This window comes from Sardina pilchardus, chromosome 17 (assembly GCF_963854185.1).
Source record: "Sardina pilchardus chromosome 17, fSarPil1.1, whole genome shotgun sequence".
Classification (NCBI taxonomy): Eukaryota; Metazoa; Chordata; class Actinopteri; order Clupeiformes; family Clupeidae; genus Sardina; species Sardina pilchardus.
The window spans coordinates 15,705,209-15,724,241 of NC_085010.1; the positions used below are offsets into that span (position 1 = coordinate 15,705,209).

At 48.3% G+C, this 19,033-nt stretch overlaps 1 protein-coding gene across 1 annotated transcript in view; it reads right to left on the minus strand.

Annotated features, from left to right (window-relative positions):
- grm8a (glutamate receptor, metabotropic 8a) overlaps positions 1–16,973 on the minus strand; it is a 165,998-nt gene extending 149,025 nt beyond the window's left edge. Inside the window, exon 1 of the mRNA XM_062517482.1 lies at positions 16,407–16,973. Within this exon, the coding sequence (XP_062373466.1) occupies positions 16,407–16,973 (567 nt within the window). The remainder of the gene's footprint in view (positions 1–16,406) is intronic.
- Positions 16,974–19,033: the final 2,060 nt, after the last annotated feature.

A 19,033-nucleotide genomic window follows, 5' to 3' on the forward strand; every position in this document is an offset into this window, starting at 1 on the left:
GAGAATTTCACACTGTTATAAGAGAGGAAAAAAACACGCCTACACACACACACACACACTCACACACATATACACACAGGTAAGCACAACGTGGTGCCAATTAACAGGTCATAATAACCGTTGTAAACGGAAACCATAGGGAGTGGATAGTGGCTTTTCTTTTTTTCCTTCGTTGGATATGTTTTTAATTCCAAAAATAAACCTTCCGTGGTAGTGTCTCCTGCTGAGGGGGGGAGAGGAAGTCTACTCGATTCTGGCAGGCTTTAATGGGCCCAAGTGCATGCTGGGAAAGGATGGGAGGACAAGCGGATGGATGTTGGAAAGGGTGAGAGAGAGAGGGGGGCCCAAAAGAGAAATGGAGAGAGAGAGAGAGAGAGGAAGAGAGAGGAGGCAGTAGCTCTCAGGAGGAAGCAGGCGTCTGTAGCAAAGTGCGACACGGCGTCGGCTGTTAATTGGACAGGAGTGTCGCCGGGAAACGTTCCTGTGGAATGGCGCATTGACGCATTCTGTGCCGCCAGTGCTAGTGGTTGGGAGAAATGCATTGGAGAGGGATGCACTGCAATATCTCTTCCTTGTTGTGTGTGTGTGTGTGTGTGTGTGTGTGTGTGTGTGTGTATGTGTATGTGTATGTGTCTGTGAGTGTCTGTGTGCCTGTCTGTGTGTGTGTGTGTGTGTGTGTGTGTGTGTGTGTGTGTCTGTATGTATGTGTGTGTGTGAGCGACAGAGAGAGAGAGAGAGGTAGACAGAGAGAGAGAGACAGAGAGAGAGAGACAGAGAGAGAGAGAGTACGCACGAACATCATTACTGTTCGAACGTGGGCAAAGTACACACAGACAGACAGCCAGAGACAGGCCGGGCTGTTCCCCTCTGCTTGCTGCAGACGGAGAGAAGAAGAGTGAGAGAGGAAGAGTGAGAGAGGAAGAGTGAGGGAGGAAGAGTGAGGGAGCGGATGGAGCAGGATTTCACAGCTGTGGGCTTAGCAGACATCGGCCTGATGTTATGAGAGCCAAACGTCCTGGGCCTAAAGGCAGAAACTTTGAGAAGCACGCTATAGCATTGTTTGGCACACTGAAAACCAGCCAGCTACAACTTGCCTTTCGTTAGCAAACCATTTTCTTGCAGCAGCACCACTGGCTTGCTGTACATCACTAGCATGGCTTGTTATCATGTCTCTAATGGCTGAAATGGTCGATATTACAGCTCTGATCTAAAAAGATTGTCATTTAAATTCCAAGGTTAAACAGTGAGATTATCAACCAAACTCACACCAAACACCGAACCAAACATAGTTTATCCACCTCTGAAATTTCAGAAATAGAGTTTATCCACCTCTCAAAATAGTTTACTCACCAATTGCAACTTTTAACATTCAAAGATTTTCCACATTGACACTATGCACATAATAACACCAGGAACCATTTAATAGCACTGTTATTGTTATACAAAAACATGTTCTGAGTAAAAAAAAAAAAAAAAGATACCGCATGACACAGTCCACCTTATTGTGATTAAAGAATTCACATTTAGCTCACTTCTTTCGTCCACTACGCCCCTGCACGTATTACATATGCATGAGCAGATTAGCTTCTCCAGATGTAGTGGGTGAAAAGCTATAGTTTCAAGGTAACTGTTACATACAGTACATTTACATGAATGAAGGATATGCAGGGCTGCAACTGTTCGTTACTGTTTCTTTAAAGTCAGCTGTCAACTGTAGAGATGGAAACAATGTACTTTGCCTATAGATCCCACAACCATAAATCTTGTTGACTTGGTTGATAGATTTTTTCAGGGGGAAAAAAACCCAACAACCTTTTTTTTCACCAAAGTCATGTGCTTGCAAGAAAAATTGGTCTATCAGAACGGAACCACAAGAAGTAATTGTTTTGTCTCTGGGAGAAGAAGGAAAAACTGCTCTACATGCTATTGCATGCATAAGATCAGGTCCCTTCTGACCAGTGAACCATAACAGCTATATATCCATCCTAAACAGTCAGGTGTTACAGGAGGTTTTTATATTGTATTTTTACTATTATTTATTGCCATTAGGCTGTACTGTTATTGTACATTGTGTGTCATATTATGTTTTGTCTTGTCGTTTGGTGTGTCTTTGTACCGGGTCATATACTTTGAGAAGTCCAAGACAAATTTCCCTATGGGGACAATAAAGTATATACTGTATATATCTATCTATGAACAGCCCTCATGTCTGATAGACAGGAAATGATCTGTGCCTGAAATCATCAAATACATTCAAAGACAATATAGAGAATAGCCTGCTATTGCGTGCTTTAGCGTGCTTTGCTACAAGGTGCACTACAGTATGTACACGCGAATAACGGCGGTCGCTGTTCCGCTTTGAGTTGAACTGCCGACAACAATTTGAGGCCAAAGTCCTTTTAGGAAAAATCCTTCCACTCGGCGGCCATGTTGCAACACATTTTGGGCACTTATCTGGGCATCTATTTTGCACTGAACTGTGCGTGTGCAATAGCCTAGAAATCTAGATGCACCCTAGCGGGCAAAAATATTTTTGCCTAGCGGGATGGTCTAGGGTCGCACCGTTGAGGCCAAGCCTGCGCTAGGCTCGAGTTCAGCCAAGCCAATCAGAGCGCTCTATCTGTGTACGGAGTCCTTGAGCCCGCCTTAGCTCACCTTCGGCTTCCGATAAGACGCCAGGGGGCTGGACCATGCGTCCTACTATACATTTCTGTGTAGTTTGGCTTGACAGGCTACGTGTGCAAGGCTTCATGACACCAACCTCGCTCCAGCCATGGGATCACAACACATGATTGGCACGATGTATTCACATGTGAAGTTTTGGCCGCAGAAGGGACAGAATATGTGTAGACAATGCCATGTTTGTGTTACCAACTAACCCCATATACATTTCTATGGGAGATTCTTTAAGCACTGTGTCTCCTCGTTAGAAACTCTCGGCTGAGGTGCTCAGGACGCCTCCGCAAGAGCACAGAGCGCAGCAGGTCCCGCAAAACACGAGACCCTCCGGGCACGTACGCAACGAACAAAGTGCTACTGCCAGTACAAAACAACATCAAAAAGGCACACCTCATCGCGAAAAAAAAAAAATGTGCCCTGTCCGATCGCCCGCTAAGGCTATTCGGATACTGAATCACTGATAAGCCCTGGTGAGGCAGAGAAGAACCATTTGCAAGTGCAACAACATACAGTATGGAAATCCGACCGCCAACATATTCAGCTGTGCAACATCAATTTCTCTGTGGAAGCAACCTTGCTCTGAGCAAATGGGAGAGAGAGAGAGAGGGAGGGAAAAAAGAAGGGAAGGATATGGAGAGAATGGCAAAGAATAAAAAGCGAGAGAGGGTGAGAGACACGAACAGAAGCCGTGAAGCGGACCGAGCTGATGCAAGGGCTCGGTCTGAATTGCCCTCGGCCCCTAAAATATGAGCCATAGTGAAGCAGGGGATGTATCGCGGAGGTGAAACACACTGTAGCCGACCTGCAATCTCTATTCACCTTTTTCTCATAAGCTGTCTCCCCCTGTGAGGCGGACGGAGGAAGAGGCTCGAGTCGGGCCAGACGGGCGGCCTCCCCGACAGTGGAGAGAGAGAGAGGCGAAGGCGAGGGAAGACAAAAAATGAAAAAAATTCAACAGCAGAGCCCTGCTCACATATTCATGGCCCTCTCACTTCCACACATCGACTGGGAGAGTGATGCCATGCATGCGTTATCAGAGCGCTCTCCTGGGCACGCACGCACACAGACACACACACACACACACACACACCCACACAACCACACACACGCTGCAAGTTTTTTGCACCGCGCTGGTAATATGTCTGTCTGGTCGTGTTTGAGCGATTAAAAGGGCCCGGGCGATGCAGAGATCTCGCTGCAGCTGCCTCCGTTAAAATAGAGGGGGCTGGGGATGGAGGATGGAGGTGGAGATGCCTGTGGATGGGGAGGAGAAGGAGGGAGGGGTGGAGTAGGGGAGGAAGAGAGAGAGAGAGAGAGAGAGAGAGAGGGTGGAGACGGAGAAAGGAGAGGGAGGGATTGCAAGAGCGGAGGAGCAGTCCTGGGGGGCATCATTAGCGTGTTGTGCTAACAGAAGCCAGACGCTCGCGCTCGGCCCGCAGACTACTCTGACAGCCGAGGGGATGAGGCCCCTAATAGCACCCAGCGCTGGGATCCACCGTGTTCCGCCAGCGATCCGAGCAACAGGGGGGATCCACGGCAGATGGGCTGTCTTTAACCTCATATTGCGGGGAGGTGCTGGGCTGCCTGAGTAGCGCCCGAGCTAAACATGCTACGTATCCCAGGGCCCTTGGTTGGCCGCCGTGTGTGTGTGCCCTGCATATCAATCGCTGCTGTGCTGCGCTCCAGCAGAAACCTCTCCCCTATACTCCTTCCTCAAAACGACTGCGCTGTTGCGCGGAAATGCAACCCTTTTTTTGGAGTGTCTGTAATCAAAGGAATGTGGAAAGAGAGAGGTGGTTGGCGTGTATACACCGTGACGCCAGCGTTTCGCGCAAAACATCAAACCCCCAGGTGAGAAATACTGTGGCCGAGTGCGAGAGGCGGAGAGGAGGTCGAAAGGTCCGTGGGAAACGAGCGCCGGTAAAAAGGGAGGGAAAAAAAAGGGTCGGAAAAAAAAGGGTCTGAGTGTAATCACCCCAACAGTGCCCCACGGTTCCCTGTGCGTCATGCGAGTCCGAATGGGAGTGATTCATTCCTAAACAGCCAGCGCTGCTGCAGCGACGGACCACCGAGAGCCCAGCCAGCACGCCCGTGGGTTGCTCACAAACGCACAAAAGGAGAAGAAGAAGAGGGGTGCGGTGGAGAGGAGGAGGAGGGGGGGGGTGTAAAATATAAGAAGAAAAGACACAAAAAGAAAAAGAAAAACAGACTCTATGAGCTCTTCAGCACCCCCTCTGGGCCCTTGGATCGAAAGCTAAAAAAGAGTGAGAGGGAGAGAGAGATAGAGAAAGATAGAGAGAGATAGAGAGAGAGGGATAGAGAGAGAGAGCAAGAGAGGGGGGGTTGGAGAGGGAGAAAGAAAATTACGGTGAGGAAGAAGACGCTTCCGAGGTTTCGACCATTCCTCAGCAGGGGTTGTCGTTAAGGAAATAGAAACGAGATTTACGCAAAAGGAGCAGCGACGCCATGCAAATCTTCCGCCGCAACATCCTCTCTCTCTCGAGATAAAAAAAAAAACGGCCTACGCGCCGTCGCGCCACACCGGGCTCTGGGCATTACTCAGCGTACACACTTCACACCAGGGGCTCAATATGCGGCCAATTACCACGTGCTTAAAACTATTACCATGCACTCCGAGTAATGTGCGGCTATTAGAACCATTAGCTTTGTGTTAGCCACTGGAAAGAGCCGAGTGGCGAGAAGGCTTCGCTTGTTTGTAAAGGTCCCCTCGTGTTTACACACAAGCAAAAGAGGGCCGTGACACTTGGAAATTGCAGCCATTATATCCCGTCTTATGCGACGCCAATGCGTTTATTGTTGAGTGCGATGGCAACAGTGGTGGCTTTTAACATGTCATGAGAGACAAGAGTGTTACTGCAGCAGAGGCAGCAGCAGCAGCAACAACACGCATCGTTCAAAATTAAATCTGTCTATGGGGGCAAATCGATAAGCATGCTCCACTCATTTGCTTGTGTGTGTGTGAGTACACATGTGTGTGTGTGTGTGTGTGTGTGGAGGGGGGTTGTGCATGTGCATTGTTGTCTATGCCTTCTATAACCATCCATCCACCCGTTCATTCATTATTCGTAATTCGTTATTCGTAAATGTCCTATTACTTTGTATTTTCCTAAATTATAATGTGCATTATAAGCCATGGGGTGTGGCAAACTCAATTACCTTGGGAGCCCATGTAAATCAATCACCCATAATTTGGTCGGAGACGTCAATAGGTCACGCCACATCCTATTCATAAGATGCTGGGCACGTATCGAGTGAGCTGTAGAGCAGGTCACGGAAGGCGACCATCTTGTAAGGATTTGAGCGGTAGAAGACACGGTCACAATGGACCAGACCGTTGGAGTGGAAGGGACATGGTTCTCCAGTCATCTCCTATTTTCGGAGAAGAATACGACGGTGCGAAGGAGTTAAATGAGCTCATGTGTGACCTTTACGACCACTGCCCTTCAATCACTGGCCGTGTAATAGGCTGGCTATCATGATTACTTTATATCCAGGCTGAACAAAAAACATTCTATTACCACCCTCCTGTTCAGGGCATTTATTTATTTATTTATCCATGTCTGTATGTATGTATGTATGCCTGTATGTCTATATCTACCCATCTATCTATCTATCTATCTATCTATCTATCTATCTATCTATCTATCTATCTGTCTATCTATCTATCTATCTATCTATCTATTTCTATATTTATCTATCTATCTCTCAATATATCTTTCTTATATTTTGCTTGACTTCTCACGTCAAAGAGATTGATGTTGGGAAAGATAGCTTGCCAAGAGTTGTTACATGTCTCCGTGAAGCAGCACTTGAAGCGTAGAAGTTTTTAACGGGTGACAAGGCGAGATGGTCCTGAGATAAGTTCAGCTTTAATGAGAAGTCGAGTTTATTTGCAGCTTGTAAATGACGGAGGCACTCAGTGTTAAAAACCAATTCAGAGGGTTGCAAGACGGAGTGCTGTGCCACCGCGGTTTAATCTGTAGCACCTGCTTCTTTAAGGCAGCGGATGTGAAAATTGAAAGTGGCCTCCATTTTTCTTCTGCCGCTTACACGTGGACCAAGTGCATTCCAAAAAATCCCTTCTCCCTCCCCAAAAGAAAAAGAACACAAAAACATTTCATATCTTCTGAGAAACCAAAGTAAACACAAACACAAAAAAAACCTGCTGAATACAAGTACGAGTATTCAAAGGGCACTAGCCTCCTCCGCTAACAGCATGTAGCAGCAGCTTCTGGCCAAAACATGCATGCAATTCAAACAGAAAAGCTCAAAATCACTTCAGATGTATAGACTGCCCCCTGCTTCTGTGTGTCTTCTGTATGTCTGATAGGCTACAACCATGGCTTACAAAAGAAAAACAGACCATTAAAAAGAGAACATTTAGCTCTCTCCTGCTTCTACACATCTTGGCATGTAAAACTGCAAACATGAAGGACAATCCTTGAATGTTGAGTCAAGTGGAGATAATTGCAAGGCTTATGACTCATCCCAGACTGCTCGTGGAATGCATCATAGACAGCAACAGAATGTGTGCTCTCTTTGATGTTGTCTTCAGCCTTCCCCCTGCTTCTATTCCACCCCCCCTAAACTGATAATTATTGCACTCCGTCACTGACAGATGCAATAATTAGGATCTAGAGGTGCTGCTAAACAGCAACCTAAAGGTGCATATTTACCTCGATAGCCCTAATGAAGCCTGGACTGAGCCTGCATAGCTGATTTACGAGCACTGAACTTCATGACCGATATGAATTGCTAATTCCGCGGTCGCTGGAGAGCTGCCGTCTGTCATCAATAACCCGCAATCTCTCTTTTAATAAGACAATTTCAATTATCAAGTGCCATTTAGGTCTAGGCAGGCGCCATGCGGCACTGCCATAGACCGGCGTCTTCCCGAAAGAGCGGCAAATCTAACACGAGGCCTGCAGGTAGAGATGAATTAGCAGTAATGCCTGCGCATGTGACCGACTCGTACGCGTACACGATAATTAATTTGATTCAAACTAATTTCATGTCCACGGCATGGCACCACTAAGTGGTCCCAAGGTGTTTTTTTTAAGCCAATTTGGCATCCATTATGTTTATGAAATTACACGCAAATGCGTCCGTGCAGTGGGTGTCTGTATGTGTGTGTGTGTGTGTGTGTGTGTGTGTATGTGTGTGTGTGTGTGTGTAATGTACACCCAGAGGCTTCAAGATGGCAAGTGCAATTGTCGTCTCGACATCCGCAGATAACGATGAAAACACAGGCTGGTTAATAAGGGAGAAAATGTGGACGCGGACTTTGAGGCTCTGATATTGGCATACATCAAAGCCTCCATTTAGCGGATCCGCCGTTCCTTCTAAATGAGCTAGCTTTAAGTTTACCACTTATCTGGAGTCTACGACCACAGATCTCTCTGGAATTCTTAATCACCTCGGCTGCTTAGCCAATGAGATGACAGGCTTATTTTTCATAGAAACTTCCTCTCTACTGTTCACTGCACAAAGCCTTGTCACTTTGAGCTGGGTATGGAGACAAGAGAGAGCTTGGTAAAGGCACTTGGTTTTGGGATTAAGACCCCGTTGTACCCCCATCCCCTACCCTCCTTGGACAGAGGGGCTTATTAAAGCAACACCACCTCCTCTCTCTGTCTGTCTTTCCTCTCACTCTCTCTTTCTGTCTTTCTCTCGCTGCATTTTTTCTGTCTTTCACTTTCCCTCTCGCTCTCTTCCCGATCAAAGACCGAAGATGTCATAGTGCAGGATCCCTCCCGTGAAACAGGATAGACTTTCAGCTCCCAGAGGGCTCAGGCCACAGTCACAGTTCAGTAGGCTACGTCCCACTCAGTTGGCTCATCAATGGTTTAGGTTTTTCTTTTTTCTTTTTTTTCTTTTTTTTGAAGCAGTCCACCTCACATAACATCAACTCTCCATTCACACAACACACTTCCACAACAGTGGGGTGAAGTCTAAAAGGCTCGCTGATCTGCATACACAGACTGCCGAAATTAAATTGTTGGTGAAAGTCATGGGGCTCGTTTAAAAAAAAAAAAAAAAAGCCATAACAACTTTTTGGTCATAACAACACCCCCGGTTCCCCTTTTCGCTCTCAATGAAAATGACTTCTGATCTCTTGATTGGAGCAACATGATGTTTGTTTTTTCGGGCGCAGAGTCAACGTGATTCATTTCATCTGGCTACAATAGGACTTCCGCCCCTCATTAGAGAGCGAGAGAGCTTCGGCGGTGCCACACAATGCCATACATTCACATGACCCAAACACAGCCTCCGCGTCTCTAATTAAAGCCAGGGAAAGGAGGGAGCGCCTCGGGGCTACCGGCGAGCTCCAATTACTGGGCTCCACGCGAGCCCTGCCCCCCCAGGGCGCAAGAGAGAGAGAGAGAGAGAGAGAGAGAGGGAGGGAGGGAGGGAAGGAGGAGTGGAGTGGAGTGGAGTGGGGAAGTGGAGGTGGGGCTGAGGGTATGTATTGATCAGTTCTTCAGTGCAAGTCCACTTCCTTCTCCTCCTCTCTCCCCCCTCTCCTTCTCTCCCCCCTCTCCTTCCCTCTCCTCCTCTCCCCCCTCTCCTCCTCTCTCCCCCACCTCTCCTCCTCCCATAATGAAAATCCCGGGGGGTGGCCGTCATGCTTGCCGCCGAGCAGCAAACCACAGGGCTCAGTCGAGGAGAGCGAGAGTGTACTTCACTTCCTTTTGCTTTGTCTCTCTCTCTCTCTCTCTCTTTTTCTCTCTCTTTCTCTCTCTCTCTCTATTTTCTTTCCTTTTTGTTTCATTTCCTTTTCTTTCATTCATTTCTTGCCTTTCTTTCTTTTGCTTTTCATCCTTTCATTATTGCTTTCTCCTCTCATTCATTCAGTTAATTAATCCTTTTATTTCTTCATTTCTTTCATTCTCTCTTTCTCTCTTTCTCTTTCCCTCTCGCTCTCTGTCGCCGTTCCTGTCCTTCCTCTTACCTTTTCTCATTTTCTTTCACGTCCTCTGCTTTTTTTCCCCTTCTCTCTCTTTCCTCTCTCTCTCCTCTCTCTCGAGGTCTCCATTAGAGGCTGACCCAGAGTCAGTGCTAGCCCCCTACAGGCCTCGGGGCGCTCCTGGGATGAGAGCATGTGTCACTCCAGCGGCTGACCCTGGTCTCCACTCTCCGCACATACGCCCCTCCAGCTATCTTCCTCCACCACCACCACTACCACCACCCGTGCTCTTGCAGCACCCCCGCCGCCACTACTGCTGCCGCCCGCCCGGTCGGTCGGTCGGTCGGTCGGTCAGACGGTCTCCCTCACGGTCGGCGGTGAATAATTTAGCTGGACACTCGGAAAGGAGCGGGCGATTAAAAATACATGGGGCACACAGCGGCCACGTTTAAAATATTCCTACCTTTTCTCCGTGTCTCTCTGTCCCTCTCTACTGGCCCTGGCTCTGATACTGTTGGGTGAAGAACAATTAAACTAAGTCTGTTTGAACTCCTCTCTCTCTCTTTCTCTCTCTCTCTCTTTCTCTCACTTACTTTCATTCACTCTCTTTCTCTCTCTCTTTCTCTCACTCTCTCTTTCCCTCTCTCTCACTCTCATTCACTCTCTCTCTCTCTTCCTCTTTCTCACCCTCTCTCACTCACTCAGTCTCTCTTTTTCTGCATTATCAGAGAGACAATGCCCTCAACTCGGATAAATATCATCTGAGACTTCAGTCCGCTCTTGGAGCAGAGAGATTATTACCATATTTTTGTCTCAAAGCCGGTCGGATGGAGAACGAGGTCAGGTGCCCTTTCACAATCATATCCCCAGTAGCTCTGGTTTGGCCAGAATTGTTCTTCCTCTCTCTCTCTCGCTGCACATGAACTGATTAACCTTGAGGCTATACTGTTTCATGCTTTGCCACTGCTGGCATGGTTTTTTCGACTCCCTCTCAAAGGCATAATAGACATTTCATAGGATTCATGACAGAAGTACCTAAAACGATTGCAAAATCGTCCTTAGAGGAGCGATACAGGGGAGAGCGATCCTGTAAATAAATACCTGTGTTACTCGACCTCTCGGGGCTGTGAAACCAATGGAGAAAAAACTAGGGGCCAGAGAGGCTAAACAATCTGCCCTGGGGGGGCATTGAGAAAATGCTGATTGTGATGTATTGATTGCTATTGATTCGTCACCACGCGTGCGCCAGGTGTGTATACATTTCACGCTTTTCTTGGACAGGGAATGGGTGCATGGGGACCTGAACTCAATTCGCTATATACTCAGCTAAATAAACTATTTACAGCTTTCTGTAGGGGATGGAGGTAGGTGGCGTGTGTGTGTGTGTGTGTGTGTGTGTGTTGGGGGGAGAGGGGGGTGGTTATGTGTTTTCCTCCTCCGGCACCGCTAATGTTTTTTCCATGTCCTTTTATAAATAATGCCCGGGTCTTAATAAACCTCGGTGAAAGGAGTGGCCCCTAAGGAACAGGGATGAGCAGATGATTTCGAGCTATCAGTGACAGACTCCCCACCCCACTCCACTGCTCTGCACACACACCACCACCTCCTCCACCTCCTCCCCCTCCTCCTCCACCTCCTCCACGAGGAGCCCGAGGAGACGCACTGTGCTCCGTCAGGTCACATAAGTCCTGTCACTGTCAACCCCAGCCCCGGCAGAGGAGGAGGAGAGAGAGCTATTATCATTCAGAGGAGAGGAGGAGAGGAGGAGGAGAGAGGGAGGAGAGAGGAGGAGAGAGGGAGGGAGGGCAAGATGGGTTGGGAGAAATGACGTGGATGAAGAGGGCAAGGGGACGAAGGACAAGAGCTGAGCTGAGAAGAGGAGGAAGGGACTTGCGTGGAAAAAAGAGAGGAAAGGGATAGATAGACTGCAGAGGAGAAATGAGGAGGAAGAGAAGAGGAAAGGAGAGGAGAGAAGAGGATAACTCAGCAGAAGATCAAAGGAAAGTTAAGCCTTTATCAATATACAGAAACTACACTTTTAAAAAAAGAATGGCTTCAAAACTTAATTAATGGGGACTCATTTTCTTTTATATATTTACATTTCTGTTCTCATGGGAGCTAACTCGCTGTACGGCAAGATTATATACTTCAGGCTGTCTGAGACAAGTCCATTCCATCTGAGTTTCTCAAGCACGCGAAAGAAATTATCACTTTTAATGACCCTTGATGGAGTCATTTTCACGTCCTTTATGAATACATTCAACAGAGCACACCACTCCATATGTCTTTTGCAACTGCAGTGCATTCTGGGTACCGCCAACACAGGCCCATTTGGGAGGTCATCATTACTCTGGCAGCGGCGTTCACACTCTCCTGACAACCCGCCTTAGGGCCTCCCCCCGGGGTGGGCGAAAGGGTTGTCGGTATCAGTCAAAACAAGACTCATTTAACACTCTCACATTACAGGCACTGCTTCACAACACCCCCAGCTTCACTTATTAGGCTATTAGAGCCGCGCGATTATGCCAACGAGCGCTGCGGACGCCTTTATCACTCCAGTGCTGAGTAGCCATTGCCCCCCCTCCCTCCCCCCTTCCTCCTCTCTCCTCTCTTCTCCCTCCTCCTTCTCTTCTTCTTAGAGTAGCCATGAGTCATTGGCCGGGTCTTGTTTTCTGAGGAGGAGGACAATTAACATTCGGAGAGCCAGAAAAGGTCAACCCTGTGTTATTCGCAGACGATAGGGGTTTCTTTTTAAGGCCAGGGTTGTTTTGATTTGGGGTACCAAATGCGGGTAGATGCTCTGAGCCTCCCCAACCTCCCTCCACCCCCCCACCCCCTCTCTCTCTCTTCTCCTCCACATATTCACACTCCTTACACAAAGCCCGCTTCCCACACTTCCTAATGAGATCCTCTCATGTCTGTGGTGCCATGTGCCCCACAGGTTCATTATCATCGACTTAATGCGTCCGCTGAGGAAATCAGCCTGCGGATCATTAATAGGCCTTGCGTGGCCTCTCTCACCCACGTGCCTCTCTGCCTCTGCCCGCCACATCACACCGACGCAGAGGCAGCCCATATCCTGTCTGATCCCAGCGCCCGCTAATATATACACCCCCCCGTCTCTTTCTCTTGCTCTCTCTCTCTCTCTCTCTCTCTCTCTCTCTCTCTCTCTCTCTCTCTCTCTCTCTCTCTCTCTCTCTCTTCCCCATCTCTCTCTCTCTCTCTCTCTCTCTCTCTTTCTCTCTCTTCCCCCCATCTCTCTCTCTCTCTCTCTCCCTCCCTCTCTCTCTCTCCCTCCCTCCCTCTCTGTCTGTTCCACGCATTCAGGTCAAGACCCAACAGAACAAACACTGACTTTTCCCGGTGCTGGACGGCGCATAGATCAACCTGATGGATGTGACGGTATTAGGTCGCGTTATTAATCTGCCAAAGTCTTAACGAAACAGCGAGCGGCGTGCAGAGCGCACAGTCATGTGCGTTACACGACGACTAGGGGTAGAGGCACACAAGGCACTACAACTCATAGACAGTATATATATATATATATATATATATATATATATATACATTATGGAAACACTGTTTGTTGGTGACCTTTCTGGCATTATCGAACAAACATGATAGCTTCTCCTATCTCAACACGGTGCAATGAGCATCTGTCGGTTAATTACACTTTAACCTAATTGTTGTGTCTTCGTTGTGCAATGAGCCTCAAAATTGATTCATAATGCACTCTGCATTTGTGGTGAAATGTGACTCACGACACACGCCAAATCGTCCCCCCTTTTTTGGAATACCCCAACTATAAACCACTGTAGTTTTATAAACATTTTGCTCCCACCAATTTAACTCCCAGCAAGACACAGAAAATGATCTTCGCTTTAGTTCTTCGTTTTCTTCTTCCCGCTGGATAAATCCTCGGCTGGGAGCAAGAGTATAGATGGCATTTAAAAGTGTCGAAAATCGTTTTCGTTTCCCCGAAACCTTTGTTTATCGGTGTTTAGACACATTTCAGAAAAAAACATCCCAGGCAAATTCTCCAAGAAAATTTGCTGCAGGTAGACTGCTGTGTGCGTGCCATTGTGTATTCCAAAGCATCAGACATTCTTTACTCTTTCAGTCGTGGATAATCCACCCCCCACCCTGAGAACACTGATGCGAACCGAGCCAGCCTCCCACCACCTGCTGTACCTATAAAACCACAACACACACACACACACACACACACACACACACACACACACACACACACACACACACACACACACACAGACACAGAGAGAGACAGACACAGACAGACACACACGACTCAAGGCTGAGGCGACAGACTGCGACTTTCATGGAAACAAGAAACAAGCTCCGGCCCCAGCCCTCGTCTCCCCGGAGACCTCCTGCTCGTGCGAGTGAGCCGAATGCACACAAGAACACGCGCGCAGTCGTTCATCATAATTAAAACGTCGCCTGCACGATGATTCCTCTCAGGTGCATTTTGTACACGCGAGGACTTCAGAGAGGCTGCGGCTGCGGCGGCATTATCAGCGGCTTCCGACAAGGAGGCTACAATGAAAATGGGAAAGATAACGACGCACACTTGGGGATTTATCAATATTCCACCACTGCACTCTGGCGCACACAAACGCAATTAGTTCGTTTTTAATCGTCTATGGTTTGTATGGAGATCTCTGACAATAATGCTATCTCACGAAGACGTTTTGGGGGGGGAGTTTGGGGGGTAAGGGGGAGGGATTGGTGCTTTAGACTTGGGGAATCCATAATCAACAATCCAATTAGCAAAGCCGCCTCTCCCCTGAGTCACCATCAATAAGCGGAGGGAGCCAAGTGTGTCCGCTTACACAACTCAATGGAGTGTGAAAAGCGGGCCTCCATGTCTAGTCAGTGACACCCTATTAACAGACCGCACCCTGAGGGGCCTGCCTTACCACACACACACACACACACACACACACACACACACACACAGAGAGAGAGAGAGAGGCCGAGAAATTGCTGAGCACATGATTGCAAAGGTGAGACCTTTTTCTCTTTCCACAAGGGCTGGTTGGACAAACACTGTTCGGAGGGGGACTGCATGGAACAAACGAGTGTCTGTGTTGATGACAAGGCAATACAACGTGGCTGTTATAACACCTAGAAACAGTGGCCTGTAATAGGCTGTGTCCCCTTCACTGACAGCACTGACATATGATCTATGCCAGCAAAGAGAGTTACGGTCCTCCTCGGCTCCCACAGACAGGAATTCTGGTATTCCTTGCACGTTTCCCACAGAGAGGGTCCCACTCGTGAAACCTGAGGCCCTTTTTGAAATCCCTTTCACGGCGAACGCCATCTCTTCATCTCCCACCACTCTCCCAGCCACTGCTGTGCAACTGCCTTTTTTTCTTTCTTCATTCCTTCCATCCATCCCTTCTATCTCTCTCTCTTTCTTACATTCTTTCGTTCCTTTCTTTCTTTGGGTTAACACCGAGTACAACAATCTGGGGGAACTCTGTGCCAGATTAACTCGCCATCCATATGTTTATCAAATTTCAAACCCGGCTATTTTCAGCCCCTAACAGATGCTGCATTATTCATGACATGAAACACAAGCGAAAGCATTGACTTGTAATGTGATAGAAATTGGCAACATCGCTCCTCACTCTAAATACCTAAAATCCTGTTAGCCACATCAACGGTTCAGTGGCTTATTGCGACAAGCAGCCAAAGACATGTTCCGAACCAGAGAGGCAAAAGAATGGGGGGGGATACATGTACCCCCCCGAACGTCACGACAGATCCCTTATTTAAATCACGTTAAGTGCTGGAGTGCCACGCTCCGATACAATCACCTGATGGTTATATAGCATTCTGCGAGAGAAAGAAGATCTGTGTGGGCAAAATGTCACACGGATCATTAACTCAGTCACGTCTACGCATCTTGCTCGCATTCATCAGGCCCTCGTCAGCTAATGGCCGTTACGTGTGTACACCAAAGCCAAACCCACACATACGGATTGACTTCATAACATTAAATAATAAATAATAATAAAACAACATTCTTTGATGGAGATCGTTGTATTGTCTCCGCAGCGTTTGTGTCCTAAATGTGTTTCATTCCCACAAGGCCCCAAGTTGATAGCAGTATCACGCCAGGCACATTTGTCTAGCCCTCCCACTCTCGAACAAAAAACCTATCTGAACCGAACTGTCTGAAAAAAAAGAAAGCTTAGTGGGGACAGCATATTTTTAGTAAGATTGAATGCTTTTTAATTGGTTGTCATAATTGAACTTTATCTGCTGCCAGCAGCGTCGGCTGCAGCACCTCCACGTTTAAAGCTGCGTGGTGTTGTGGGCTGTGCACACCCCCCCCCCCCCCCCCCCCCCCCCCATCTTCTCCTTATAACCAGTGACAAGCGTGGCAAAAAAGTGCCGGGGCTCATTTTACAGCAATATCCGGACGGGAACAATGGGCTGCCTATTGGGGCAGAGAGTGGCACAGATAGCCCTTAATGGTGCCCTGCAAGCACTATTCTCCATTATACTTCACCAAACCAGGGCAAGATACACACATATATATATATAAATATATAAGGCTACGGATGTGCTGGGGGGTAAACAACAAAACCTTGTGACTGAAAACATCCATGTGAAGTCTTGCATAGCGACCGCATGACAAACCCCAGTGGCAGTCAGCATGTTAGCCAGAGGTTTCACACAGGATGCACCACTGCCACCCCACCCCCACCCCCACCCCTTGACTGAGTGTAGAGGAAATGGGAAATGACCTCAGCTGAGACCTTACCTTGAAGAGCCGCAGGATGTTGGCGACCATGATGGAGACGGAGCTGGCGGCGGCGCCGATGACGCCGACGATCTTGTCGGGCTTGGTGAAGATGGGCGGGTCGCCGTTGGCGCAGCGCACGTCGGAGCCGTCGCGCTCGATGAGCGCCTGCACGAAGGTGAGCGACTGCTCCAGGGCGTAGGTGTCGCGCGAGCACGTGTCCAGGATGCGCGCGCCCAGCGTCACGTTGGGCAGCAGCTCGGGGTCCTTGTTGATGAGGTCGATGGCGAAGAGCATGGCCTCCAGCCGGTGGATGCCCTTCTCCTTCTTCAGCTCGCCGCAGGCCACGCCGCGCTCGCCGCGCGCGTGCACCGGGAACAGGCCGCCCAGGATGACGTCGCCGTCGATGCGGATGGAGTGGGCGTACTCCGAGGGGGTGTCGGCGGGCCGCTGGCCTTGCGCCAGGAGCCAGCTGCAGCAGCAGGCGGCCGTCAGCAGCACCAGGAGGCCGCGCCGCGAGGCCCGGTCGCACCTCAGCGCCGCCGAGGGCGCGCTCGACGACGCCGGCGAGGCGGCGGCTGCTGCCATGGTGACGCGGCGGTGGCGGGAGGCGAGGCGAAGGATAAGGTCCAGCGGATTCCGGGCCGACGGGAACGCGAGAGGTGGGAGGGCCGGCAGGTGGGCTCGACCATAGGTGCCCCGAAAAAAAAAAAAAAAAAACGCTCCCCTCAGCGCTGAGGCAGAGCCCCTAGATCCAGTGGGGAGCAGGTGCGAGACATAACCACGGCCCCGACTCTTGGGGAGCACATGTCAGGATACAAGAGGAGGAAGAGGAGGAGGAGGAGGAGGAGGAGAAGGCCGAGGCGGACAAGTAGAAGGAAAATCTCGAGGAGAGGAGCAAGTATCTCACGCTCAAGTACGTCGCAGCAGTGATCTCACATCTTCAGCTGGGGCCTGTAGGACGGACAAGGAGAAGGGGGGAGGGAGAAAAAAAACACACACACAGTCTGAGTGCTTCTGTCAGACAGCACTGCAACGGCCTGCACCTCGCACAGGCAAAACAAATGCATCTAACAGACACAAGGGCAGCTGCCCACAGAAATAAAACACAGATGGCGTGCAATGCTGACATAACATTTTGACAGCTCTGAAATTACAGACTGATCAGTGGAATAAATTCCCTTTACGTCTCATTAAGTCCCTCAGGCAGGAAAGCATAGAAGGAAACAGCAAACGACAGTGAGGATAATCAGCACTTCAGTGGGCCCACCAGCAAACAAACACATAACTGGACCACTAAGCAGAGCAGTGGAATATATCTATTTCTCTCCCAGACAATAAACAACCTCTTTAACATTCACTATCAAAAAATAGGCTATATGATGTGTTAAAAAAACACTGGGTAACAGGGAAACAATAGTGCCCTCATCCCCCTCCCACTTGCCATTTCCATTACAATTTGGTGATGATTGTTTTGGTGATATATTATGCCCTGCCCGAGCATTCACTCACTCTTCAGACAGTGTCATTTTTGAGGCAGCGTTTCCAGTCTCAGTTCTAAGGGTGGCACACTTGGACCTATTTAAGATCTAGCCTTTTTCCCAATATAGCCACAACCTGTTCAGTCGAACTACGGTACTAGCTTAACAGTCTAGTCCAACAAACATCTCCAAAATGAAACTGTAAGCATTTCATTGGCAGCTTAATTGGCGATGCAGGTTAGTCTATAATTGACCAGAGTCAACAAATGCATATTTACTTACAAGTAGGATAGTAGGGTCATCGCCATGCTATGCATCAAATGAACATTATCACAGCGTGGTGTATTCCAAGCGGCAGGTGCAGCACAATCTGCCACCTCGCGCGCACAGGGAATAAAATCGTGTTTAACTGCCTGGCACAATGGTTGTTGTTTCATCAAATACGGAAAGATTATATGTCTAGGCTATCAAGGCTTAATTGCCATACAACTAAAATGGGAAATGAATGTAAAGGGGCATGGCAACATTTTCTAAGACCTGCACCTTGGGATGATTAAAAAACAGTCCGTGACATCACATTCCGCACTACGTAGCATAGGTTGGAAGCAAGACTAGTCTACCACCTAGCTTTCTAATGAAGAATTTTATACAATTATGAATAGGCTATTAGCAAACGATATCTCGAACAATTAGACATTTCTGCCAGTTGGTATGACTTCGTTTACACGCATCCAGTCACTCCTAAAAATCGGCTCTCGCCTCTTATGACAATGAAAGGAGGGAGAGCAACGCAATCAGGACTCGACTGTCTCAGACAAGACAAGAACAAGAACGGTTTCACTCTGCCAGGCGAAGTCTAGCCCAATTCTCTTTTCTTAATTTGCAGGAGTCGGAACGTGTCAAGCTGTGCCATCATCTTCTCGTGATCCTATCATATTTCTCCATCGGCACTAACTCTCTGGGGTTCTTCTCCTCTGGTCTACTCTTACAAGTGTTGACATAAAAGTCAATTTCTCTCAATTAACCTTATCTTGAAGGCATGGGGATGTTGCACCACGTTTTACGTTTCCCATGTCAACGAGGGTATATTAATGATTCAAATATGCTTTCAGGATATCTAGATTGAAAAGAAAAAACGAAACGAAACGCTGACTGCATTCCTATGCA